Source organism: Barbus barbus (assembly GCF_936440315.1).
Source record: "Barbus barbus genome assembly, chromosome: 27".
Lineage (NCBI taxonomy): Eukaryota > Metazoa > Chordata > Actinopteri > Cypriniformes > Cyprinidae > Barbus > Barbus barbus.
The window spans coordinates 27,360,073-27,386,909 of NC_136755.1; the positions used below are offsets into that span (position 1 = coordinate 27,360,073).

Sequence of the window (26,837 nt, forward strand, 5' to 3'; positions counted from 1 at the left end):
AGCTGCTTGATTTTACAATTTTATCATAATTCTTTGTCATACTAATTTCCAAACTACAAACATACAGCCAAACTAATTCCCCCATTATAAAGACAAAGCCTTTCAAGGTAACACAATATTAAAAAGTATCGCGGATATATATATAGGACCAATAATTCACCCAAGAATTAAAAAAGGCTATTTTAATTCTTATGTGAAAATATTTTGTGACAGAACATATTGACCACCCCAAACAAAAGGTGCGTGCGACTTAAAGTCAAACACATTTACCCCTGTTTCACAGACGAGGCTTAAGCCTGCACTGGTAAAACCGATGTGCATGATTTACTTCAAATATATATGCACCATTTTTGCATCATACGTTTTAAGTAAAACCAACTTGTTTATTTTAAGTAAAATAACAAAGATAATTTTTGTTTTATGAACTTAAATATTTGAGTTCACTCAACATTCTTTACTTAAAACATGCAATATGATATAATCTACTAAGTAATTTCAAGCTGTGTTAACATTTAAACTCATTTATATAAAAAAATATAATTAATTGAGTTGAACCAAAATAACATTTTACCTTATTTTAGATCTTCAACTATTGGTCTGCTTACTGCACTGCTACATTTCACTCAGACACTATAAAATGCACTTAATGTAGCACTGGAAAATACCATGCTATTAAAACGTGGTTCACTTGCAAACATGAATATAAGCAAGCTTGTCATCCTGTTCAAATATGTCCACTCAATGTAATTATTACCCAAATTAACACAGAAACCTCAATACTTGGTACACCGTACACAATGGATAGTAGGTAGTGTTTGAGTATGAATGGGTCATTTTTGAATAGAAAATGAGCTCCAGGTGTCAGAAAACAGTAAGTTACTAAACCTAACAACAAGAGCAACCATAAAATAGTGTAAATACAACTCTAAAACAGTGAAAATGTTTACCTTTTTAATTATTCATGCCCCAGTGCATGATGGGCAAAACGGGACCATAACTTAAAGAATCCTTGTAAACATAAACAATTCTAAGTAAATTATACTTATTATAAAGTTCAAACTTTAATTTCTACAAGCTTAAATTGAGTAATATTATAGAATTTACTTAAATTTTTTAATTATTGCCTGAACTAAATTAATGTAGAAATTACATTTGTTTTTATGTAGTATTTACTTCACCACAAAATCATTTTTGTCAGTGTAGTCCTAGACTAAAATGCAAGTCTGAGCTGTTTCAACTGAAATAAACTTGCACTGACTGATCTTAAAATATTTCTGTGCCTTTGTTTTGTCTCAAGATGCACCCCAGTAATGTTTTATTCTAAGCATGTTTATAAAAGTTATTTAAATGTCCTAATTGGACTATGGCCTAATCCTGGCTTAGTCTAAACCCTGTAAGATACCCCTTTTCCACCAAGGCAGTTCCAGGGCTGGTTCGGAGCCAGAGCCACGTTTCAAAGTGGTTCTATATCTTTCGACACCCAAAGCACCAGCTCCGAACCAGGAAAAGCGGTTCGTAAGTAGTAGCAAAACATTGCTGGGCTAGAAGGAAGAACCGCTTGCGTCAGGGGCTGGGGGCGGGGTTACCGTAACCAACAAGACGACAGAAACTTTTGACCACCATATCTGAAATAGTAGCTAAACACGAACACGTTGGATTCGCTGTGTTTGGATGCCGATGTAGGTTTGCAAAGCCTTGAACATCAATAGCAACGCAACGTCCGTTGATAGATTGGTTAGGCTTGTTCGGGGACCGTTCGGTACGAGGCATCGGGGTGCTGCGGGAGCGACTGGAAGACGGCTCTTTATGCTTTTGGATCGCTCTCGCGGTGCTTTAGTGTGTTGTGTGGCGATCGATCGATCGGTCTACGTGGCGCCGATGCACCTCGAACAAGTCTGTTGGCGCTGCCGCGGTCGCGCTAGTGAACCGAATCATGAAACGTATTCAGTGACGTAAGACCTGGCTCTGTATTGGCTCTCTAGCCTGTGGAAAAGCAACCGGTTCTTAAAGGGCTCGCCAATTGAACCAACTAAAAACCGGCAATAGCACTGGCTCTGAACTAGCACCTGGTTCCTGCTGGTGGAAAGGGGGTGAAACCGGGCCCTAATGCCGTCTGCTGGACTAAGTGTAGTCCAGCACAGCACTTACGTGCTTAAGTGCTGTGCAGGTAAAACCTCACACTTAGTCTCCTTGTTAAAGCGCCCGCCTCCCACGCCAGAGACTGTGGTTAGAATCCCGCTCGGAGCGGGGCAAGTAGGACTGCAACATTGGTGCCATGACCCGGATGGGAGTGAGGTTTAGGGGGATGAGTGTAGCAGAGGTCAGCGGGTAAGTGCTGTGCAGGTAAAACCTCACTCCCCGATCTCAAGTGGCACTCTAGCGACAGACGCTAGAGGCCGTGGCCTTTAGCCTCCTTGTTAGAGCGCCCGCCTCCCACGCCAGAGACCGCAGTTTGAATCCCGCTCGGAGCGGGGCGAGTAGGACCACAACATAAGCACGCTCACTGTTGCTTGTACATATAATTTTATTTTCACCAACTGCAAACTCACAAGGAGCTCATAAAAGGCACTTTACCTCATCGTTGCTCTACGTTTGACCTCAGCTCATTTTGTTACACCGCTCATTCCACATCTCAAATCATGTCGCATAGCGTCGCATCTTGTCATTACTTCCTGTTTTTGGTTCGTTTAGAAGTATTTGGTCTGTGTTGCGTACATATTTAATTCGAACTGCACCAGAGTTTGTTTGGAAGCGGACCGGGACCGATCTTTTTAGCAGTCTCGGCCCGCTTGTTTGGTGCGCACCAGGGTTCGGATGGCAGCGTTCACACTTACTCAAACGAACGCACTAATAGAGCAATCGTTGTAATCGAACCAAATATGACAAGAAACAGGAAGTTATACACCTTAATTTTTCCCCCCTTCATTTTGCAGTTCAGGGCTTCTGTAGAAAGTGTGAATTGTGAAAAATGATTGTTTGTTTTTTATTATGTGGGCGGAAATAAGCTTCCATAGGTATCATATCCACCTTTCTGCATTTACGTTACAAATGGCTGAGCAGCTCTTATGATAAGGTGGATAGTGTCCCTTTACATTTTAAATCAGGATATACAGCTATGCCTGCTGGGAACCTACAGATCAAATCTATGGACTTCACAATGGTGATGTTGTTAATATAAAGTCTCAGGACTGAGTGAAGGCCTCTTAAAAGCAAATCAGATTTGCGGAGGAGCGAAGCAATGCCAAACCTCTCAGGTAAAATCTCATTCATCAGGCTTCAGTAATTAGCAGTGACTCATGAAGAGGGTATTGATTGACCAGACGTGCTCATTCATTTAACACACCAATCACACCACCATCAGCTCACCTGACAAGCATTTTCATTCGTTTAATGTCTGCTGATTCATCTCAAACATAATATCATCACTTATTCATCTGTCAAGAACATGTGCAGATAATATTTCACCGCAAAATACTGTTTTATTTCTTAATCAAACATAAGAAACTTAAGCTTATTTTAGGACCATCAAGATTTATTTAAAATAATTGTGTATTTCTATATTGTGATTGTAACTAAGTTATGCTGATTTAAATAAAATATTATAGGCTATTACAATACTTCTTTGTTGTAACTGAGTAAAAAAATAGGATATTACAGTAATATTAACTTAGGTGGGAAATGTGTAATTTTTATTAAAATTATGTCACAATGCAAAAACCTTATATAATGTATTATTAATTATATAATTGTGATAGAATTGCATTTATACAATGAATAATTTAATTTACAATTGAACTTTTAATTATCACAATATAATGCATTATATTAATGAATATAAATATATATATATATATATATATATATATATATATATATATATATATATATATATATAAAATATTGGGGTGAAATATGAGCTGAAATACTGTTTAAATTTCATTTGTTTGATTGATCTTTTCCATATGTTAAATGCACACTGGATGTAAATCCATGACTCTCTTAACAAATCATCTAATAACAGATCACATAAATACTGTGTACATGTGCATATCTCGGTTATAATCGTGAAAAATAATATATAATTTATACAGTGTATAAAAGGTTTTTTCTGTTTGTCCATGTTCTCATATATACACACTGGTTTCTGTACAGGCTGTAGTGTGATGCATCATTATTCTGTTTGATTTTTGCTGTTTGTTTTCAGTCCCTGTGTTTGTCCGATCAATGTTAACCTTCCTTTCTTCAGGGTGTTTTCCATAAGGGATTTCTGTAGACCCATCCGTCCCCCTGCACACAGACAAACACTTTCATCAGCTTCACACCAGAGAAACTCCAGGAAAACGGTTTTAAAAGTAGCTGCATAAGAGAGATAAGCTTCACAATCTAAATCAGGCATACTCCTGCAGAGTTTAGCTCTAACCCTAATCAAACACACCTGAGCTGCTAATCAGAGTCTTCAGGATCATTAGAAAATCACAGGATAGGTGAGTTTGGTCAGGGTTGGAGCTAAACTCTGCAGCAGATTGGCCTTCAGGGAAAGATTTGAGGAACCCTGATCTAAATGGTCAATATTTAGCAAAGTTTTCTAATATATTTTACTTCAGAATGATTTATAGTTTGTGAGGTTTCAAAACCAGTCTGTGACTGTAGATGTTTTTAACCAGTCTGTAACTGTAGACGTGTCTGAGGCGGTTTCAAGGTACGTTCAAGTCATGTCGGATACATCAGTGGTTCTCTATTCCAATCCAGGGGACCCCCTGCTCTGCACATTTTGCATGTCTCCCTTATTTAACACACCTGATTGAGACCATCAACTCGTTGGTTCAGTTCATGGATCGCTCTCCTAACAAGCTGATGGTCTCAATCAGGTGTGTTAAATAAGGGAGACATGCAAAATGTCAGGGGGTCCACCACAAAGTCGTTGTTATGAGTGGGAAATTTTCTGAGTTGGGGGCGTGTCGGTGAGAAAACGTGTCAGATGCAATGGACGCAGCCAAAGAATAGGCTATAGATATAGTGTCTGTATTGATGGTAAATTTGTTGAAATTAATAAAATGATAATTTTTTTCTAATGTAAATATTATATTATTGTATAATTACCATAGAACATATAATGATTTAGTTTACATCACCTTCATAAATTGAATGATGCCCATTCTTTATTCGTCATTTTGCAGATGTAGAATTAAATAAAATCATTGAATTTTATGTAGAAAAGTTAAATCGCCATCTTGTTCCGATCAAAGTGACTTGAACGCACCTGACGTCGTTATTACGACTTGTCAACTTATAAGTACGAACGTCCCAGGAGGACTTGAACGCAGCAGCATCATGAACGCACCTCTTTGTTGAAGTATTTGGGTTTCCAGGGCATGTTGTTGGTGGCTCTCTGTCTCTCGTCTGATCGCTGGTCTTCCTCTAACACATGCTTGTGTTCAGAGGCCAGATCAATGTTTCCTTCCTTCAGCGCCGTGGTCACATGCTGCCAGAGACGCCTGAGATCAAAAACACAGAATATCACAACTATATCAATGACCACAAAATAAAAATAAAACATTTGCTCACTAAGGCTGCATTTAGTTGTTAAAAATACTGTAAAATAAGCAGCAATATTAAGAGATATTACAATTTAAATAGCCGTTTTCTATGCGAATATACTGTAAAATGTGATCAAAGCTGAATTTTCAGCATCATTACTCCAGTCTTCAGAGTCACATGATCCTTCAGAAACCTTTCTAAAATGCTGATTTGCTGGAAACCATAATGCAATACAATTTCAAAGTATGGGTTTTTTTTATACCTTTTTAATAAGAAGAAATTGACACTTCTATTCAGCAAAGGGGCATTAAATTTGATCAAAAGTGAAATTAAGGCTACAAAAGATTTCTGTTTCAAATAAATGCTGTTCTTTTGAACTTCGTTCATCAAAGAATCCTGAAAAATAAAAGTGTGTCATCATGGTTTCCAGAAAAATATGAAGCAGCACAACTGTTCTCAACATCAATAATAATCAGACATTTTTCTTGAGCAGCAATGTATATATATATATAGTGCTTAAATGTATTAGACCACCACCCAATATGAGGTTCCCTAAAACTAACATTATTGATGATTACCAAGAATCTTTTTTTATGTTTCTGTAACCAGTATGTGTAAGCTCTTTAGTCACAGTAGTGTTTCTAATGCTAAAATATAATTGTTGCTGTTATCCACAGATCTTCAAATTTACGGTTTAAAAAAAAAAAAATAAAGCACTTGATTTTTTTTACCAGATGCCCAATTACTGTCAATAAACACAGTCTAATACATTTATAAGCACTGTATGTTCTTAAGTTTATTAGACCATCTGTCATAATAAAGAAAAAACAGAATTGTAGAAATCTGTCAAAAAACTAAACATTTATTGACATTTATTAGGTAAATAAACTGAAACAACTAAATAGTCTTTATTTACACATAACCAAAAAATTAACACTTTGAATGGCCTCCTTTGCCTTGATAACAGCTTGGTTTCTTGCTGGCATTGTTTTTATGTACTTTTCCAGTTATTGACTGTATTTGGGCATCTGAGTAAAATAATTAATAAAGTGCTTTACTATTTTTTTCCACGTTGTAAAACAGTAAATTTTTAATTTAATGGATAATATATATTTTAGCATTAGAAACACTACTGTGACTATAGAACATACACTGTAAAAAAAAAGTTGAGGGTTTTTTTTTGTTTTTTTTTACAGTGTAAACATACTGGTGGATTAACCATTACAGAAACATAAAAAATTATTTTGGTGACTGTGGCACAAATCTTACATCGGGTGGTGGTGGTCTAATAAATTGCACTGTATGTATATATATATATATATATATATATATATATATATATATATATATATATATATATATATATATATATATATGTGTGTGTGTGTGTGTGTGTGTGTGTATATATAAATACAAGTAATGGAAGAGTTTTACCTGGACTCGGTCCGGCCCTGTTTCTCAACGGGGCGAATCATCTTCCTGATGACGGGCAGTTTGTTTGTGTCGATGACTTTGATCTCTCCGCTGCTGTAGATGAACTCCAGAGTCCCGTTCCATTCGCCCTGAGCTTTGCACACCACCGTCCCGCTGGAGTTTTGCTTCACCTCTGCGCTGACCCTGAACACACACATTTTCATCATCATCTTCATCACTCAGAGACTTCTCAATTACATCTCATTTCAGAATCAACGACATTGCTGACTGACCTATGAACTTTGCCCCCGTAGAGGGGTTTGGTGTGGAATGTGACGTTGGCCGAGTATCCGGTCTTGGCGCAGCTGATGGTGACCTTTCCTCCGAGCTCCACCCACGGCACGGTGAGGATGGATCGAGCGTATGCACTCGGTAATGTAAACACGTACTCCTCCCCGTGATCACGCAGGTACAACATGCCTGAAGAGCACAGAGCAAAACCCTAAAGCACTAAGCACACCCTAAACACGGAACACATCAAGCTTGAGATTTGTGTGTATGTTTCATCAGCACAGATGATCCATCAGGTTCACATCACACCAAGAGTCCAACGGCAAAACAAACTCCACCCTCGTGAACGCATTCACATTCACACAACGCCTCTCACCCCTGAACTGAATTATGACGTAGTGAAAATTATCTGCTACAGGAAAATCATGGAATAAATCTCATGAAATCTGTATATATATATACTATATATATTTATACAGTGTGTGTGTGTGTAATATATACACACACACACACAAACTTATATAACTTTACACAAGAACAACTGGTAAACATATACAGTGCCTATAAGAAAGTCTTCATACCCCTTAATTTTTTTTCACATTTTGTTATGTTGCGTTATGTTAAACTGCTTTAAATTACTTTTTTTCCCACATAAATCTACACCCCACCATAATGACAAAGCAAAAACCGGATTTATCACAACTTTACAAATTTATTAAAAACATTGCACAAGTCTTCATACCCTTTGCTTTGACACCTGAAATTTAGATCAGGAGCATTCCAGATTCACTGGATCTTCTATACTCCGACTGGAGTTAACCTGTGGCAAATTCAGTTGATTGGACATGATTTGGAGAGGCACATACCTGTCTATATAAAGTTAAACTGCTGAAATGGATGTCAGAGCAAAAACTAAGCAATGAGGTCAAAGGAATGGCCTGCAGAGCTGAGAGACAGGATTGTGTTGAGACAGATCTGGGGAAGACTACAAAAAAAATAAGAATTCTGCTGTGCTGAAGGTTCACAGGAGCATTTGGCCTCCATAATCCTAATGGATGAAGTTTGAAACAATCAGGACTCTTTCTAGATCTAGTCTCCTGGCCAAACTGAGCATTCGAAGGAGAAGGGTCTTGGTTAGAGAGGTGATCAAGACGTTGATGGTCACTCTGGTTGAGCTCCATGATCTTATATGGAGATGGGAGAAACTTACAGAAGGACAAACATCACTGCGACACACCACCAATCTGGGCTTGATAGCAAAGTGACCAAACTCAAGCTTCTCCTCAGTAAAGATACATGAAACCCTGATTGGAATTTACAAAAATAGGCCCGACTCTCAGACTAGGAAAAAACAAAAAAGATTCTCTGGTCTGATGAACCTCAATTCCTTATTCATGTCTGAGGGAAACCAAGCAACGCTTTTCACCTGCATAATACCGTCCCAACGGTGAAGCATGGTGGTGGCAGCGTCATGCAGTGGGGGTGATTTTCAGTGGCAGGGACAGGGGAAGTGATCAGAGAAGACAGAAAGCTGAATGCAGCTAAATACAGAGATATCCTTAATGAAAACCTGGTTCAGAGCGCTCAGAACCTCAGACTGGTCTGAAAGTTCATCTTCCAACATGACAATCACCCTCCGCACACAGCCAAGACAATGCAGGAGTGGCTTAGGGACAACTCTATGAACATCCTCGAGTGGCCCAGCCAGACTTGAACTTGGAACCAATCAGACATCTTTGGAGAAACCTATAAATGGCTGTCCACCGATGGACCCCAGCCAACCTGACAGACCTTGAGATGATCTAAAGAGAAGAATGGCAACAAAAAAAAATAAAAAATGCGGCTGTGCAAACTTGTTGCATCATACCCAAAAAGACCAGAGGCTGTAATTGTTGCCAAAGCGCTTTAAGCTTTGAGTTAAGGGTATGATGACTTGTGCAATGTCATTTTTTCAGTGTTTCCTTTTTAATAAATTTGTAAAGTTGTGATAAATCCGGTTTTTGCTTTGTCATTATGGTGAGTGGGGTGTAGACTTATGTGGGAAAAAAAGGAATTTAAAACAGTTTAACATAACACAACATAACAAATTGTAAAAAAAAAAATGAAGGGGTATGAAGACTTTCTATAGGCACTGTAGTAACATACTGTAACATACGTAAGCATCATAAATCCATCTCCTGTTGTTCTCTCACATCAAAATCCACCAACATATTTGTTTAGAGCTGTTTTTGACTGTTTTATAAACTGGGTTTAATCTGTGCATATTTTTCTCCTGATTCAGACAAGATGACTTTTCACAGGAGAAAGCAATATTATGGATAATGGATGGTTTGAAATGTCTCAATGTTGAACTAATTCCTAACAAACACAGTTTTTCACTTCACAAGACATTAATTGCTGGACTGGAGTAGTGTGGATTACTTGTGGATTATTGTGATGTTTTTATCAGCTGTTTGGACTCTCATTCTGACGGCACCCATTCACTGCAGAGGATCCATTGGTGAGCAAGTGATGAAATGCTACATTTCTCCACATCTGATGAAGAAACAAACTCATCTACATCTTGGATGGCCTGAGGGTGAGGACATTTTCAGCTAATTTTTATTTTTGCATGAACAGTCCCTTTAATAATGAAATTTATTAGCAACTTTTGAGTGAAAATTGACCCACCTTCTCCCAACATAGAGACGCCCACTGACATGCCCATGAACTTGCTCTTGGTCCAGATGTGTGTGTTGACGCACATGCCTCTCTCTGCACACTCACAGTAAAACCCAGACACCGGAGGATGATGGGAAACCTGCTCCGCCACGAAACGCACCCTGTAACAGTCTGACCCCGCCCCCGTCGCGTCCTGATTGGTCCTGGGGTTGGTCTCAGTCCTCAGAGGGCGGACTCGATCTTGTGGAACCTCCCATGAGCAGTGGAAGGTCTCGCCCAGCACCGGGTTGTAGGGCTTCTTGGCCACGGCACCCTTACGTCCTTCATGGAAGGCGGTAATGTAATATTCAACGAAACGCACCATACGCTCCTCCGGGGTGCTTCCAGCAGAGATGGACAGGAACAGGTCCGGGTGCGCCATGAAGTTTGCATACATCTCCAGCAGTGAACGCTTCTCCAGGATGAATGTGGGAAGAACAACCTGCACACAGATAGACACTTTAATGTCAAATGTATCTCTAATAGTACACGATACTGGTGTGTTGTTGTTGTGATTCGCACTCGTGTGAGATCCATGCCCAGTTTGAGCTGAGACAGCAGATGCAGAATGACGCTCCTCTGGTCGTCCAACACACCCAGATCTTCTTCAGTGTTATCATCTGAATCCATCACCTCCTCCTCAGGAGAAATCACCTCCATCCCATCCTGTAGCAAACATACACATCACATACATGATCTCACACAACTAAATTTATGCAGCAATATTTTTTAAATGAATAAAAGAATGAATACATAATAGAAAAAATAGAAACAATTTTTGATTATTTTATTTGTATCTCATTTATAATATATATATATATATATATATATATATATAACAAAAAAATACATTTAAAATAAATGCTGTTTGTTTCAACTTTCTATTCATCAAAAAATCATAAAAAATCACAGATATCAAAAATATGAAGCATCACTACTGTTTTTAACACTGATAATAATCAGAAATGTTTCTTAAGCAGAAAATCAGCATGTTAGAATGATTTCCGAAGGATCATGTGACTCTGAAGACCAGAGTAATGAAGTTGAAAATTTAGCTTTGATCACAGGAATAAATTACATTTTTCCAATATATTAAATTTAAACTGAAATAATATTTTACAATATGACATTTCTACTGTATTTTTGGAAAAACAAATGCAGCTTCAGTAAGCATAAAAAGTTAAAGATTTCAAAATCTTACTGACCCAAAACTTTTGAATGGTAAATATATATAATGCACAGTATTGTCTCACCTCAGTGTTCTGCAGCAGGTTTGTTTTCCTGAGGGAGGGCGAGGGCTCAGTGGAGCTCCGGGTAACAGCACCACCGTTCCTCAGACATTCTCCTGAGGGCGACTTTGGGACGGTCCACATGGGAACATTATCTGCAGGAAGAACACATGACCAGCGGTCAGCAGTTACACATCACGCTAAAACTCAAAACCAAATCAATTAGTGACCTTCAGTCTGCGATCAGTCTGTCACGCTGATGACACTGATTTAAAAAAAAAAAACAGCCTAAGGTGGCTCACAGTTTAGCCGGTTGACAAATGCCCATCAAACTAAAACTGGAAACCAACTAAACCCAGCAAACCACTTAGGTGATTTTTTTTTCAGCAGGAATGTTTCACACCTTTCAACACAAACATCATATGCTGCTTTGAACGTCAGTTTTAACACTGTATTAGTATTTTTTATATATATATAACAATTGTAGATTAATTCTGTAGCAGTTGAGTGTGTTGTAAAAAGATGTGAAGTGTCTTTAAGCTCTTGTACTGATGCAGAAACATGATCAAAGCATCCTGAGGGCTGCATGAACTTGGCATCTGCTCTCACATTATTTCTAATCAGCTGATGTCAAGTTTCTTACATTCAGAAAGATTCAGCCACTTACAATTTATGACAGAACTGAGATGTAAATACAGTTTGTCTTTGTGACATTGTGGCCCTTTTTATAGGATGGATGGATGGATGGAAAACTAAACAAACTTTAGTAAAGATGCATCAAAAAGAAAACAGAATATCACAAATTGAACCGGTTCATTTCCTTGAAGATATTAATTTATGAAAATATTATTAATTTATAAATGCATGAGACTCTCTTTAGAAATAATCTACTCTTAGAAAACTGAAATAAACAACCACTGCTGGTACAGAAGTCTTATCATTTACATAAACAATCACTTTTGATGACTATATACAGACTGTTTACTTGAACTCTAACCCATATGAGTAATATCAGAAACACTCTAGAGAGATTTACTAATGCTTTCCCTCAACTGTCCTCACTGATTTACCCAAGAAAGAATAAAAATCACCAATGAGATCTAAACTGTTTCCTCTAGTATCCCCAATGAGATTACATGGAGATTATATGGAGTCTCTCACAGATGAATGTTTGATACTTAGTGGGATAGTTCACCTAAACATTCTGCCATTATTCACGCTCATGTTGCTCCAAACCCATAGGATCTTCGTTCATCTTCGGAACACAAATTAAGATATTTTTTTTTTTGATGAAATCCAAGAGCTCTCAGACCCTGCATAGACAGCAAGGGTACAACCATGGTCAAGGCCCAGAAACATAGTAAGGACGTCGATAAAATAGTCCATGTGACATGTATGTTTCTGTGCCTTGAACATGGTAGGAGTTTGCTGTCTATGAAGGGTAAGAAAGCTCTCAGATTTCATAAAAAAAAACATACGTAAGTACTCATCAACGCTGGTATTTAACGCTGTTTATTATGAGTGCAATGTGGTTTTATCGTCTGTATCTTTATAAATGCTCTCACTCTTTAAAGCAGGATTCTGATGGGCTGTCGATGTTTTTAATGTTCATCAGATGAAAAAAAAATAATTCTTTAAGCTATTTTTCCTCTGTATCGGTATCATTATGGTTGGACTCTGCGATTCTTTTTTAGAAAAAAATTTAATACTATATATTTATCGTAATTGTTATAGCCCTTGGTGTAAATTGACCTACAGATAAATTTTTTAAAATATGTTAAAATACGAAACGTATTTTAAATGGTAATGCTATTTCACAATATTACTATTTTACTGTATTTATAATAAAATAAATGCAGCCTTGTTGAGCAGAATAAACTTATTTCAGAAACACTGAAATGTTCCCAAACTCCCAAAGAAAATAATTAAATAAAATTATAAAAAATAAGTGATCCTTAAGACCATGATTCTCCTCGAAAACACTGTATCAGACAGCATCAAGCATCATTTCAGATTAATTCATGCTTTTCTGAATAAGCTGGAAAACAAATCCTCACACAGACCATGCATCCATGCACAGACCAGAACATTTGAAATGTTCCTGCTGATCATTGTGCTGTAAAGCAAACGGATCATGCAAGCAAAAAACACTATGTATTTACCTGATTGGTGTTTCCTTCGTTTGGATCTGCAGGCCCTGCCCCATTCACAGCCCCGCCCCTGCCAGAGCCCCGCCCCCTCAATGTATGTCACTAACCCACAGTAACAGACCTCAGTCAGAGATCAAAGATGTCGTCTCAACTCATTCCTTTAATTCATTTCCGTAACATCAGAAACATTCTAAGCGATCAGTTTTGGATTCAATTCATTAAGTACACCAATACGGTCTCATTTCCATCTAAATTTGAACTCATCTGAAGCATTCAGGGCGAGAGAAGAGCAAGCATCTTCGCTCTCGTATTTTCAAAAATGTGTTTTACAAAACTGAAGAAAAACAGCATTAAACGAAGGCTGAAACAAAACGCAGTTCGTTCTCTCCAAACACAAGGAACAGAACCTGAGATCTGAAGATTAACATTCAAAACTGAAAATACAAAAGGAAAATACAATATTCAGATCAGACACAGAGTCATTCAGCTCTCAAGTGTTTCTCCGTGGAGAAAGAAAGACATCAAAGGTGTCCATTCATATCAAGGAGTTCTCGTTTTGTGAATCAACATAAAAAAAATGAATAAAAAAGCAAAACATAAAATCAAATAAAAAATCATGGCAACTGATTTTGACGCCCAGCGTGAAGCACCTGAGTCCATGTCAGGGTCGATCTGAAACGTTTTATTGGATCCACTGGGTCTTTTTGAGTTTTCAGGCACCTGTGTGTGTGTGTGTGCTTCTTTGGCATGTGGTTCGTCCAGCATTGAAAAGCAACTGGAATCAGATTCCAAACACTCACACGAATCATGCATTAACATGTTACACACTCAGCACAAATACAAATGATACAATCAGGCACAGAACCGAATGAACAAACGATTCAAATGAAGAGCCAAAATACAGATGAACTCACACAAACAGTGAACATGCAGCATGAACCACGAACAGCCCTTCAACAACATTTATTGCAAACGTTTAGCTGCACGGGCCCCGTTAGATACGGACAGGGGCTGCAGTCGACCTCGCCCTGATCTTTGGCCGGCTCCGGATCTGCAGGACGCATGGGCATCTGTAGGGTGTCCGTATTGGACTCACCGGAGGGTGGCCCGCGGTTGTGTCCAGCGCTCTGCTGTAATATAGTCAGGCACTCGCCAAGGCAGCTCAGGGTGGCGGCAGAGGTGGCTTTCAGCAGCAGCAGGTCCTGATCCAGACAGGACAGGGATCCTCGCATCGGCAGAGACTCGATGGACTGGACCAGACTCTTCTGCTGACCCTCGGCCTGGTTCATAACCTGAAGAAATGAGGAAGGGGCTTTACTGCAGTCGACTGGCAGGTGGCGCCATTCAGCTACACTCTTAAAATTAAAGCTTCTTTATTGGCATGAATGGTTCTATGAAGAACCTTGAACATCTATGGAACCTTTCAAATGCAGAAAAGGTTCTTTATAGTCAAAGGTTCTTTTTAAAATGTTCTTCAAAATTGTTATTTTAGAAGCTGTTCCACTGAAAGGTTCTCTGGGGAACCAAAAAGGGTTCTTCTATGACATCACTGCAAAAACACCCTTTTGGAACCTTTATTTTTAAGAGTGTACATTACTAACTAGAACACAACCCTTGGGATTAAACTGGTACAAAGCCCACACACACACACAAAAGTATTTAAATTGCATTTAAAACATCATCCATTAGATTACAATATTTTAACATAACACTTTTATTTTAACATAAACAAATAAACTTAAGGTGATGCATACTTGTCAGACATACATAAATGAAATGAGTCTGCTCTCAGAAAAAAAAAAATCATGCCATAGTTTAATATTAACTAGGCTATTTGCTGTTATTTGATTTACCTTAATCATTTTAAAATGGATGAAATTGAAACAAATTAGAAAATCTGTTTTATTTATATATGACGGACAAATATTTATTTTAAATATTTTTTCAAATAAAAATTATCCAATTCAAATACATAAATCTTAAATTTAAATAATATTTTGAGTGTTCTTTAATTCTGCATTAGATCAGACAGGAGATTCATGATGGTCTGTAATTATCCTCCATCAGTCCAGTGTTTGAGGTGTGTGTGTCTGACCTCTTTGACCTCCAGGAGGCGGTCTGGGTACTGGTGTTTGGCACGGCGGGCGGCTGCAGGCGACTTATGGTGCGTGATGGTAACGATGTTGCTCTGAGGCCCGTGGTGAGGGAGATGTCTCTGAGATGCTGGAGAGGAAGACGGAGGGAGGTGAGGAAGCAGAGAGAAACTCCGCGTCCGGCCCGATGAACCCTGAGACACACAGAGAGAGTAATTCACAGAAATGTGAAGAGAACTGCATCTTTACAGTAAAAGTAAATCCATAAAGTGAGAAAAGCTGTTTTCAGTATGGAATATGTTGATAAATGAATATATGTGTATTGCTGTGTTTTGAGGATAATCGGTTTGTTTTTGTGTTTGAGCTGCTACTGTGATGCGAGTGTCATTCACACAGATTACTGTACTTCACAATCACACAAGCACCTGTTACTGAGTTTAATCAGCATCCAGTGTGTTAATAATTACAACAAGATGATGCAATTAATCACAACAATTCACAGCCTTGAATATAACAGAGCAGAAGTAGGCAGATGTTCACACAGACAAGTGTCTGTCTCTCTCTCAGGTGCACAGAGATAAGTTTGTATGTGTGTGTGTGTGTGTGTGGGGGGGGGGGGTGAACACATTCTGATAGCGAACGTGGGCACAAAGCAACCATCCCACAGGCTTGAAATCTTGAAATCCCACATTTTTAAAATAAAACCATCATTTTATTTAGTGCAGTGTGTGCTGCATTGATATTTCTAGCCAAGGACATTATTAGAGATTTACCAGTGATCTTCATTCTTATTAGTTAATGTATTAAAGCATTAACACTTCACTGAATCATATTGCAAGAAAACTGATGTATCAGGAATTTTGTCATTGCATCATGACTCAATGAATCAAACATTTCCCATAAATACTTAGTTAGATTAATCATTTTATAATGTTACCTTTAAAAACAAGTGCCAAAAAGGAATGAGTGAATAAGTAAACAACAATTATGAATAATGAATAACACAACAAATAAATCTCTCATCTTTGGAAAAAAGTCTTTAGATCTTTTTAGCACTTTAGGCTTTGAATTAGCAATGCAACAATGCAAACAAATATTCTTCATACTTAATGAGTATTTTTCTCCTGTTAACATCTCAAAATCCTTGAAATAGGATAAGTTAGCTATGGAGTAAGACAAAACACACTCATATTTAAGATACAATCTATAAAAACAAGTAATAATTTCTCATGCAGTGTTCTTTCTCAAGTACGTTCATCTTGTTTCAAGGACTTTCAGTGATATTTTAACTAGAAAATTAATTTAAACAAGTAATCAAAAACCTTTTTTTGCAGTATGCAGGTAACGTATTAAGCATTTTAGTTAACCGTTTAAAAAGTGGCCATTGAAAAATTCTTATTTATATATAAAAACTGCTTATGTGAATATTGGTGGAATTATTATTTTTCATATTTTCGTATTTTGAGACTGAGGTAGGAGAATATGTTTTTTAAAGATTCAGAAACAACCTTGTGAACTGAAAAACAAAAGTAGTATGTGTGTGCTAATGCCCTCAGCAGTGACTCTAGATCCGTCTGGATCAATATGTGTGATACCAGTTACAGAGGAATCTGAGTGAGAGAGAAAGAAAGAGTCAGTGTTTCACAGGCAGAATGAAGCATCTGTTCTTCACTGAATGAAGCTCTGTGATCATGCGCTGATGAGCAGTTACTACAGCACAGCATTAACAGAGACAAACCGGCACTATGTGCACAACAATCAAACACTTCAGGACATGAGGCGCGTAATATAACAAACACACATTAAACAAGAGAACCTGTGTTACCTGTGCGTCCCATGTGTTCTGAGTTCGGTCCACACACAGAAGCTCGTCACAATCCTTCAGTTTCCTCGTCTGTGAACAGATCAGTTTACGCCTTAGCAAAGAGCCCTCAAGATCACGTAAAATGAGTTCAAATATGACAAATGCTAAAACAACTACATCAAGATCTTTCTTATTTTAATTCACTTCAACAATTGTTCTTTTTTTATTTATACTTTTAATTGTTTTTTTGAAGAACATCGATTCGAGTCTTGAAATAGCTGGATTTCAATTTTATAAGTGTGATTTCTAGACCTGGAAAAGTCATGGGAATTGTTACAACCTTAAAACTATATGGACATTTTTATAATGAATACACATTTGACCAGTTATGCATTTTTTTTTTTATCAGAGTTATTTTAGGGTTATTCAAGGTTTATTTTATTTCAAATCATGAAAATGTTTTATGTAAGTCATGGTTATAAACATTAATAATAGCCCAGAGGAACATTTTTGGAATCCTCAAATGTATTTTATTTATAATTTTTTTAATGATTTTTTTATTTTATTTGCAGAAACTATTGTAGGACTGCCCATAGATTAAAATAAGTTTCAGGACTTTGAATATTGTTGTGCACAGTGAGAGGCTTCGGAGCCAAAAAGGCTGAGATGCACTGCCTTAGAAACTATATTAGTGAGCTCATAGTGATCTTTTCTATCTCCTGACCTTAAAGGTGCCATAGAATGGAAAACTGTATTTACCTTGGCATAGTTGAATAATAACAGTTCTGTACGTGGAAATCACATACCGTGAGCCTCAAACACCATTGTTTCCTCCTTCTTATGTAAATCTCGTGAATAAAAAAAGACCACTGAAAAATAGGCGAATCAGAACATAACACCGACTGTGACATTACAGTCGGGATCAATAATATGTACGCCTCCAACATTTGCATATACCCACCCATGTTCTAGGCCAGCCGCCAGCCGAACCATCAGAAGTTCTGCAGGTATTGTGAAGAAACAAGCGAGGACAACAGTGAAAATGGCAGATCATGGAAATAAATGCTATGTTCTAGGCTGTGAAGGGGATATGAAGTGCAGGGATGGGTTGGTGTCTGTGTTCAGAAAGGCATGGAAAGCAAATAACGCGTTCTAATAAAATAACGTGAGCCACTAAAGGGACATGGTTAGTTTGTTGCTAGATGTAGCCTGTTACATTACAGTACATGTGATTTCACTTACCGCATAAACAGAGTAAGGAGAGATGACTGAGGATGATGGCGAATGATTTACAGATCCTGAGCACCACTGACAAGCATCTGATCTTGTGAAATGTGTGGTAAGTACTGCCGCGCCACAGTATAAACTGAGTACATGCCATCGCGAATCTCGAAAGTGAAAGTAAAATGCGATCATGCATTTGAAAACGGTTTCAATGCCCAGCACGCATTTTATTTACAGTATAATTCCCCAATGATATAACTGCGCGAGAAAGTATTGAAATATATATTTTTCCTGTGCTTCCTTCCTGCTGTGTGAGCTACTGAAATGAGCCGCACTATGAAACAGCCAATCAGAGCAGAGCTCAACATTATTATTCATGACCCTTCCACCCTTACCTAAGCCACATACCTTCTATGTAGATATCAGAGAACAATTTAAAATACTGTATCAATGCATTCTATGGCACCTTTAAAGAACCCTCACAGAAAACCGTGCAAATAGTTCGATTTACATAAAAAGCATCAAATGGAGCAGTCATGAGTCTTAGTGACGACACATTGAATGTCTTCATGAGTCACTCATCATGATATTTCACTGTATTAGTGAGGATATTTGACCCTCACAAGTATACAGTATACAAAACTTTACAAACATGCTACCCAAAATCTCTCAAATGCAAAAAAATGGATTCTCCTTTAACACTTTCCCTGCTCTCCTCAAACATACTCCACAATGTGTGTGTGTGTGTGTGTGTGTGTGTTCGCACAGACCTTGGCACTGCTGTCGGAGTGGCGTCTGGTACATGCCTGTAGCTGCGTCATCCACAGCTGCTGTTCTGTAGCGTCCACCGCTGGGACAGAGGAATTATGGGAGAAAACATGAGAGAGGGAGAGTAAATATGCAAAGTATTAATGCATTATAGTCACCATGAAAACAACTTATAAGATGCATTCTGTTATATCATGTTAGATTGGGACTGAAGTAAAACACCAAAATTGTTACTAAGCAGAGAACTAACTATAACTAAGAAGTAACTAAAATGTAAATATAAAAGTAATACTAATTCAAACTCTAAATATAAACTACATTATAATATTATCTCACTGATACTAAAATAACACACTGATCTTTCACAATGACTGCTGAGGGTCAGACGAGTGACCCTGAACACCGCATCACTTCCACATTCAACAGGAAGCCAGACTATTCCTAGAGACAAAACAAGCGCCAGTGAAGCACTTGAGCTGAAATCATCAAATTTCACTGAGTTTCAGCAGGGCATCAACATTAATAAACCAGAAACAGACGATTAATGAGAAATAGAGCAGCAGCCGCCCAAATATTAACACAACACACACACACAGAGCATCTTTGCATTTTTTAAATTATTATATTTTATTTGGTTTATTTAACAAGCACACTCTTACAAAACATTATAGATAAGACGTGGTGTGCTGATCTGGTCACATTAAATGGAAGTATTTCACACACAAGAGTAAAGGGAACACACTATCATTAACATTGCATTGTATCGTATTGCAGGAAAACCGATGCATCGGGAAAAAGTTTGTAACTGACTTAAAATCAAAATGATTAATCAGATGCCTAATGTTTCCTATCCATACTTAACAGTTTTATATTTTTATGTATATATATATATATATATATAGGCTTGCAACACTTTCTGATTTTGTTACAGGTGCCAAAAATAAATTAGTAAAAATAAATACATTAAATATGTAAAAAATGACTAATATTAATATGTAATAAATACATGCATATAAAATGCATCAATATAAAATAAAAAAACAAACTAATAATAAACATAAAATATAAAATAAATCTTATTAAATACATATAAATAAATAAAATTATACAAAATAAATAAAATTAACATTTTAAATATAATAAATTAATAAACATATTAAGCTGGCAAGCTTTGATTTCACGTTGAATTTAAAATGACTTGATTTTCATCATCAAGTCCCTTGGTTTCATAGCTGAGACAAATCCTCACAACTGAGAGCCACCTTGGACCAGCTACAGTAGAATCCAGCTACTAAACCTTCCAATAACTACCCAGAACCCCTTGAGATGCCAGCAGTGAGCACATCCTCTGAGTCTCAATGTGGCAGATGTTCTTCCTCTCACTGTTTCTCAGTTATTGTTGCTCATAGAAATAGATGCTGTCTCTCATCAGGACATGCAGCACTTCAAACTTCATCAAGAATGCTTCATCACGAATAAGCTTCACTCAGATCCGCTCGGCATTAATTTAAACAAGCTCCCACTTTAATTAGGTGATGAAGATGCTTCTGTAATGAGCAGGAGATGGACTGACGGCAATTAACAAAGATGCTAATAAACACAGAGTCATTCTCATACACCTGATGACAACGACAGTATGGAGTCAAAATAGGGCCATATAGATCTGCAAAATAAAACAATGTTTTGCAAACAAAAAAAATGTTTTGCAAAAAAAAAAAATGTTTTGCAAAAAAAAATAGAGTATTGAGAAAAAAAAAGCTTTTTTGCAAGTAAAAAAAAAAAATTGCAAAAGAAAAGTTAACCACTGAGTGAAAAAATAAAGTTTAGCAAAGTAAAACTTCAGCAGCATTGACTTTGCAACACATATTTCCCTTTGCGCCGCTCCTTTAAATCCGCGTTTCAGTCATCCGTGCCTCTGCGGCGCAAGCTTTCCTTTGCGCTTCTTTTTTCTTTGCGCCTCGCTTTGTGTCCCTGATTTGACGTGGGGGAGGGGTCAAGAGGTTGGGGTGTGTACAAGGGACGAAGGCGCGTCCTTCTCGTTACGTCATCAGCGCGAGCCCCAGACCGAGTGAGTGGATCGATCGAAATGGCTGAGCAGAGACATGCGGGTGATGGATCACAGGTATGTATTATTGATCGCTTTCTTATTATTATTAGACTCCTATATTATTAATAACAGATACTTCAGACCGGCCAGAGGGTGGTATTTAGCGGGGTTTTGAAGTAAAATTATTTGAGTAACACAGGCTATTATGTGTGGAGAGCTTTCACTGAACATCATAATCTCATTTTTTGATGGAGATGGGCCTGTAGAGGCTTTTTGCATCTGAAATCTTTAAATGTAATCCGCAAAAAAAGGCACAATATAGGTATGTGTGGTGGAAATAGTATTCAGACATACGTTACTGCATCCGCCATGTTCTGTTGTCATGTGACCCGTATGTTCTTTGACCCGAGACGTTAAGAGTAACTGCTACCTTTACCTAGGCGTCAGCACAAATAAGGCTGTCACGATTAACAGACATTATATTGTACATGATTTATGAACAGCTTGTGGGTGAAATAGGTAAAATACTGTTGCACCCGAAAGCTAGAGGTCGCTCTCGTGCGAAAACTCAAAATACGCACAGTAGAGGAAGACAATAACACACATAACTAGTTATAGGAAATGCATATGGACATCATTTTATCAATATTCCTAAAACCTTCTCAGGTATTTTAATAAAGTATATTAATAATAATGATGATGATGTTCGACTGGTGTTGCTTTTTCAAATGCACGTTATAAGTGACCCAAACTCGAACTGCTTTTACATAGAGCAGCATTTCCTACTGATCAGAATCATGAAAACACTCAAATAAGAAACAATCGTGCACAAAACACACACAGATGCACAGAACTCAACACACACACACCAGCCAAACTCCTAGGGGTGTTTTAACTTTAGCTGACTCGCATATCAATTTGTAAATAATTTTTTATACATTTAATCAAATAAATTCTTATCTTTAGGTCCATGGACCTAATGATGCCACAAGTCACCAGCTGGGAAGGATGATCATGGAAAGACTGCTATCCAAACTGCAGGATACAATGAGTCGCCTACCCCTAGATTTAGATTATTTGCAGTTTTTATGCGGTCATGAGCTTCTCTTCATTTCATCAGTCTATGATCAAATTTCAGTCCCAGAGGAACTCCTTGGCGAACTGTCAACCTTGAAAAACACAGTGGATAGGCATATTGACAATAACAATGAACCTGTTACTGCCCTTGAAGTGGAATTTGGAGGTAAGGGGCCCCCAAAGTTTATTATTTCCAGAGAACATCTTCAGTACCTAGTTAATATGCAGCTATCTGTTCCATGTATTGCCTAGCTTCTTGGTGTGTCAACAAGGACAATCAAACGTCGCCTCACTGAGTATGGCATTTCTCTAAAGGACACCTACAGTAAAATCACAGATGAAGAACTTGACAACCTAGTGAGATCAATCAAAGCTAAAAGTCCACACCTAGGCCATAGAATGATGAAGGGACACTTACAAGCCTTGGGTCATCGTGTGCAATGGACAAGAGTTTGGGATTCCATGCATCGAGTGGACTCTGCTGGAATACTTGCAAGAATTACACAATTGAGATATGTAGTCAGAAGGACTTATTCCATCAAGGGCCCTCTTCATGTTGTTCACGTAGACACAAACCATAAACTGATAAGGTATGTCATGCGTGTCAAGCCATTGATGTAATGCTACTGATAAAAGTATATGTGACCCTTTCTGTGAAAATATCACATATTGTGATCACATTACATTATGTGAAGTCATTATTTGTGAGTTTGTGTTTTCTAATTCTATTTAAATTCTTTGAAAATGTATGAAGGAATATAAGTAATGCCCAAGATTTTTTTGATATTTTTAATCCTTAAAAATGATTTATTATACATGCACCATAGCTCTTTGATAGAAGTCAGTTCGAGAAACACAGATCTTGAAATCCTTGCTGTCATCTACCCTTCTTGCCAACAAACGCAATACATCATCTGGACTATAAAAACAGGAAAAAAAGATTAGTAAAGAATTCTGATGTCTCAGGGTTGTTAAAATGTAATAAATAAACTGTACCATTTCATGTCTGGGCCTTGGTTTTGCTGTACTGGTGTGCCACACGGAGGACTGCTCTCATAATCCAGTGTCTGTAATATACTGAGTATATACCCAATGGTTAGATTGACTTCTTATAACATTTACAACACGTTATAACACTTAAAACATGTTTTTAATACATAACATTATTAAATGTCTGTAAATGAAATAACTTTTCAAATCATTAAAAATTACCTATCTCCACAAACGCTTGCATGCATGGGCAACTCTGTCTGTGAAAATGTGTCTAAACAAATGGGACACTGTCCCTCATCCTATAATGGCAAAAGGACAACTGATTAAGTATTATACAATAAAATCCCAATTAAAACACAATTGGTTATTTCCAAACTCCAATCAAGTTATTTGTTTAATTTGTCACTTTAAATACTTTGGTCACCAAGTATTTTGCAAGATCTAAACAAGCACTCGCTGTTTCAGTTTTTTTTAACTTTACAATTTACTAAACATTTAGAACTGAATCAGAATGTTTTTTGTATTGACTTCTAACATTTGTGTATAGTTTGAAAACTATAAAAATAGGGCATTCTCAACCAGTGTTATTTACCTCTTGCAAAATGGTCTTTATGTACCAATGAGAGACAGTATAATTACAATCAATTAATCAAAAGTGCTTGACAATAAGGCACTACAAAGAAAATACCATACATTAACATTTTACTAACTGCACCGGTCCTTATGCACTTAAATTAAAAGCAAATGTATTCTCAAATATTTTGAATATATTAAAAACAGCATTTTCATTTAGCTCACCTCAAAACTTGTGGTGGGTGTAGGAGAACAAGTTTGTATTGAAGTGGTGGGTGTAGGTGTAGAAGCTGGGGCTGTAGGGGTAAGTGCTCTGGTAATCTCACAAACTACTTTTACATCATCATCATCTTCAGTAGTCTGAAATGACAAAACGAGATATATATTCTGCCTAAAAGAAAACTTAACTGAAAAATGTTATAATAAATTCTACTAAAAAATGTCATTGTGTAAACAACATACCTCATCATTAGCTGACTGTGTGCAGCCACCACAAGATTTAACATGCAAGTACAAAACTGGTAGTGGCATTGTGGTTTTACAAGTACGACACTCAACCTTTGGCATCTTTGCAAACTCTTCTGCTGAGAATGGCAGTGGATCAAGACATAACTCATCTTGAAGAGGGACCATATACAGTGCTGTTCTTCCAGCGGTGGTAGCCATTTTGAGAAGGCTGCCTGTATAACCCTCTGAGTCTGGAGGGACAACAGTAAGCTTTCTTCCATTCCCACCTGACAATTTAAAAACACATTAACAAATCCAGCAATAAAAGGTCTTTACTATATAATTGGGCTTTATACTGTAGCTAAAAACGAAGTGCTTTATAAAAAAAAATAAAAATAAAAAAAACTTACAAAACAGTGCTTCCCATATTCTATTAACACTTCCCTGTGTACTATTATTAAAAAAGGATGTAGCCTGGGATTTAAGGTTAGAATGCCAGGGGAAATGTTCAATTAATAACTACCTATGGAAATTACTTACACTACAGCATACTCTACTCAGATATTCATGTTTGTGTCTGTTCTGGTTGACAGTACAGCATACCTGGTGCCTTATAAAGTAGCCACCCTCCAGTAAGTGACTTCATCTTTGGAAATTCAGCTTCAAGGAGCTTGCATAACTGAAATAAACATGAAACAGAACAAGGGTTCTCAAACAACCATACAAAGTAAAAACTAAATCTTTATCACATTGAAAATTTTACATGCATTTGTTTGTCATTTTTATACATACTAATTCACATTTTGCTATGTTTAAGCAAATTATGTTCATTCATCTCAGCATGTTTTGAAAGTGGAATATTACTTTGAAGCAGTTAATTATATATTATTCGCAGGGTGATAAAGAAATAATCCTGCTCTAAAATCAGATGGCACAAACTAACAAATTAGATTGTACTATAAAATGAACTTACATCCGAATGGTTCACATTGGATGAAATTGTAATCACCCGTTTTCCTAGTCCGGCCTGGAGTAGTTCAAGCTCTTCAGAAGGTGTGGGTGAGGTGTCAGTGTTGCTGCTCATTAAATATATGGAAACAGCAAATGGTTTCCAAGGTGTGGCTTTCACATGTATTTGTGGATTTGGAGTTTTCTTTGCTTTTTTAAACATCCCAGGAAAAGATCTACAAATAATAAGACAATGTTAATTATAATATTAAACATTCAAAAGACAATTGTTAAGATAATTAGATGTGGATGCGGCAATATCTGGCCATATCCTGCTCTATTCGAGGCTGAGAAATAGCAGGAGGCTGCTGTCGTTGTTGTGGCTGCTGCTGCTGACCCTGAGCTGACTGAATCTTACCAAGGCTTTGGGTCAGAAGACCTATTAAATTCTGTGCAGCTGTACAGACATCTGAATATTCTCTCTGTTAAATATGTCATGACAACATCATATAGGATTATCTGGATCAGGGGTTTTAAACTCAGTTCCTGGAGGGCAGCGGCTCTGCACAGTTTAGCTCAAACCCTAATCAAACACATCTGATTCAGCTAATCAAGATCTTCAGGATTTCTAGAAACCTCCAAACAGGTGTGGGTTGGAGCTGGTTTGAGCTAAACTGTGCAGAGCTGTGGCCCTCCAGGAATTGAGTTTCACACAACTGATCTAGAATAAGTGCATTAACAATGTATCATATTAACATCACAGCTTTTAAACATAGTCTATATGGATGTGACCTACTGTATATAAATCAACTTGTTCGGAATCAGAAAGAGGTTTATTTCAAATTATGTTTGCACATACAAGGGATTTGTTTTGTATTATTTGTTTTCAATTTACAGTATATTTTGAGAGACACATTTGGCATCGTTTATAGTCCATAATACAACTAGGACGTGGAGAATAATATTTATTAATTATAAAACAACGTGAAAGGTGTGCATATTGAGAGAAATGTACAGCCGCCGACACACTTAACGTTGCGTCGGCGATTAGCTAATCGCCACATTAACCGCATTAATTGATCTCTAACTTACTTAACTTGAGCAAACGCGTTGATACACATAGTTACATATAGTTATCGGTCTATCTAGCGAACTTGAAGAAAGCGATCAATAATACATACCTGTGATCCATCACCCGCATGTCTCTGCTCAGCCATTTCGATCGATCCACTCACTCGGTCTGGGGCTCGCGCTGATGACGTAACGAGAAGGACGCGCCTTCGTCCCTTGTACACACCCCAACCTCTTGACCCCTCCCCCACGTCAAATCAGGGACACAAAGCGAGGCGCAAAGAAAAAAGAAGCGCAAAGGAAAGCTTGCGCCGCAGAGGCACGGATGACTGAAACGCGGATTTAAAGGAGCGGCGCAAAGGGAAATATGTGTTGCAAAGTCAATGCTGCTGAAGTTTTACTTTGCTAAACTTTATTTTTTCACTCAGTGGTTAACTGTTCTTTTGCAATTTTTTTTTTTTACTTGCAAAA

General features: G+C 37.4%; 3 protein-coding genes across 4 annotated transcripts in view; 1 reads left to right on the forward strand and 2 right to left on the reverse strand.

The window, feature by feature from the left end:
- Nucleotides 1-4,242: 4,242 nt before the first annotated feature.
- Nucleotides 4,243-26,837, reverse strand: part of LOC306847478 (oxysterol-binding protein-related protein 10-like) — a gene marked incomplete at its 3' end in the record, with an annotated part of 32,387 nt that continues 9,792 nt past the window's right edge. The window contains exons 3-13 of the mRNA XM_079381422.1: nucleotides 19,213-19,292; nucleotides 17,240-17,308; nucleotides 15,417-15,608; nucleotides 14,418-14,613; nucleotides 11,196-11,326; nucleotides 10,465-10,608; nucleotides 9,913-10,384; nucleotides 7,245-7,431; nucleotides 6,973-7,155; nucleotides 5,342-5,495; nucleotides 4,243-4,287 (exon numbers count right to left, since the gene is read on the reverse strand). Of these exons, the coding sequence (XP_079237548.1) occupies nucleotides 4,243-4,287; nucleotides 5,342-5,495; nucleotides 6,973-7,155; nucleotides 7,245-7,431; nucleotides 9,913-10,384; nucleotides 10,465-10,608; nucleotides 11,196-11,326; nucleotides 14,418-14,613; nucleotides 15,417-15,608; nucleotides 17,240-17,308; nucleotides 19,213-19,292 (1,853 nt within the window). The remainder of the gene's footprint in view (nucleotides 4,288-5,341; nucleotides 5,496-6,972; nucleotides 7,156-7,244; nucleotides 7,432-9,912; nucleotides 10,385-10,464; nucleotides 10,609-11,195; nucleotides 11,327-14,417; nucleotides 14,614-15,416; nucleotides 15,609-17,239; nucleotides 17,309-19,212; nucleotides 19,293-26,837) is intronic.
- LOC306846819 (uncharacterized protein) lies at nucleotides 21,278-24,018 on the forward strand. The gene is made up of 3 exons (XM_079380446.1): nucleotides 21,278-21,332; nucleotides 22,224-22,500; nucleotides 22,587-24,018. Exons 1-3 carry the CDS (start codon nucleotides 21,297-21,299, stop codon nucleotides 22,628-22,630), a joined length of 357 nt encoding a protein of 118 aa, XP_079236572.1. The 5' UTR covers nucleotides 21,278-21,296; the 3' UTR covers nucleotides 22,631-24,018.
- On the reverse strand, nucleotides 23,117-26,557 carry LOC306846818 (uncharacterized protein). 2 transcript variants are annotated; one of them, XM_079380444.1, is made up of 8 exons: nucleotides 26,477-26,557; nucleotides 25,321-25,531; nucleotides 24,951-25,026; nucleotides 24,363-24,634; nucleotides 24,126-24,260; nucleotides 23,547-23,626; nucleotides 23,331-23,411; nucleotides 23,117-23,253 (listed from the first exon to the last, which is right to left on the reverse strand). In XM_079380444.1, the coding sequence occupies exons 1-8, from the start codon at nucleotides 26,494-26,496 to the stop codon at nucleotides 23,145-23,147; spliced, it is 984 nt and encodes a 327-aa protein (XP_079236570.1). In that variant the 5' UTR covers nucleotides 26,497-26,557; the 3' UTR covers nucleotides 23,117-23,144. The 2 variants fall into 2 exon arrangements, with proteins under 2 accessions (XP_079236570.1, XP_079236571.1); XM_079380445.1 differs by having other exon boundaries at nucleotides 23,126-23,253; nucleotides 25,321-25,857; nucleotides 25,987-26,537.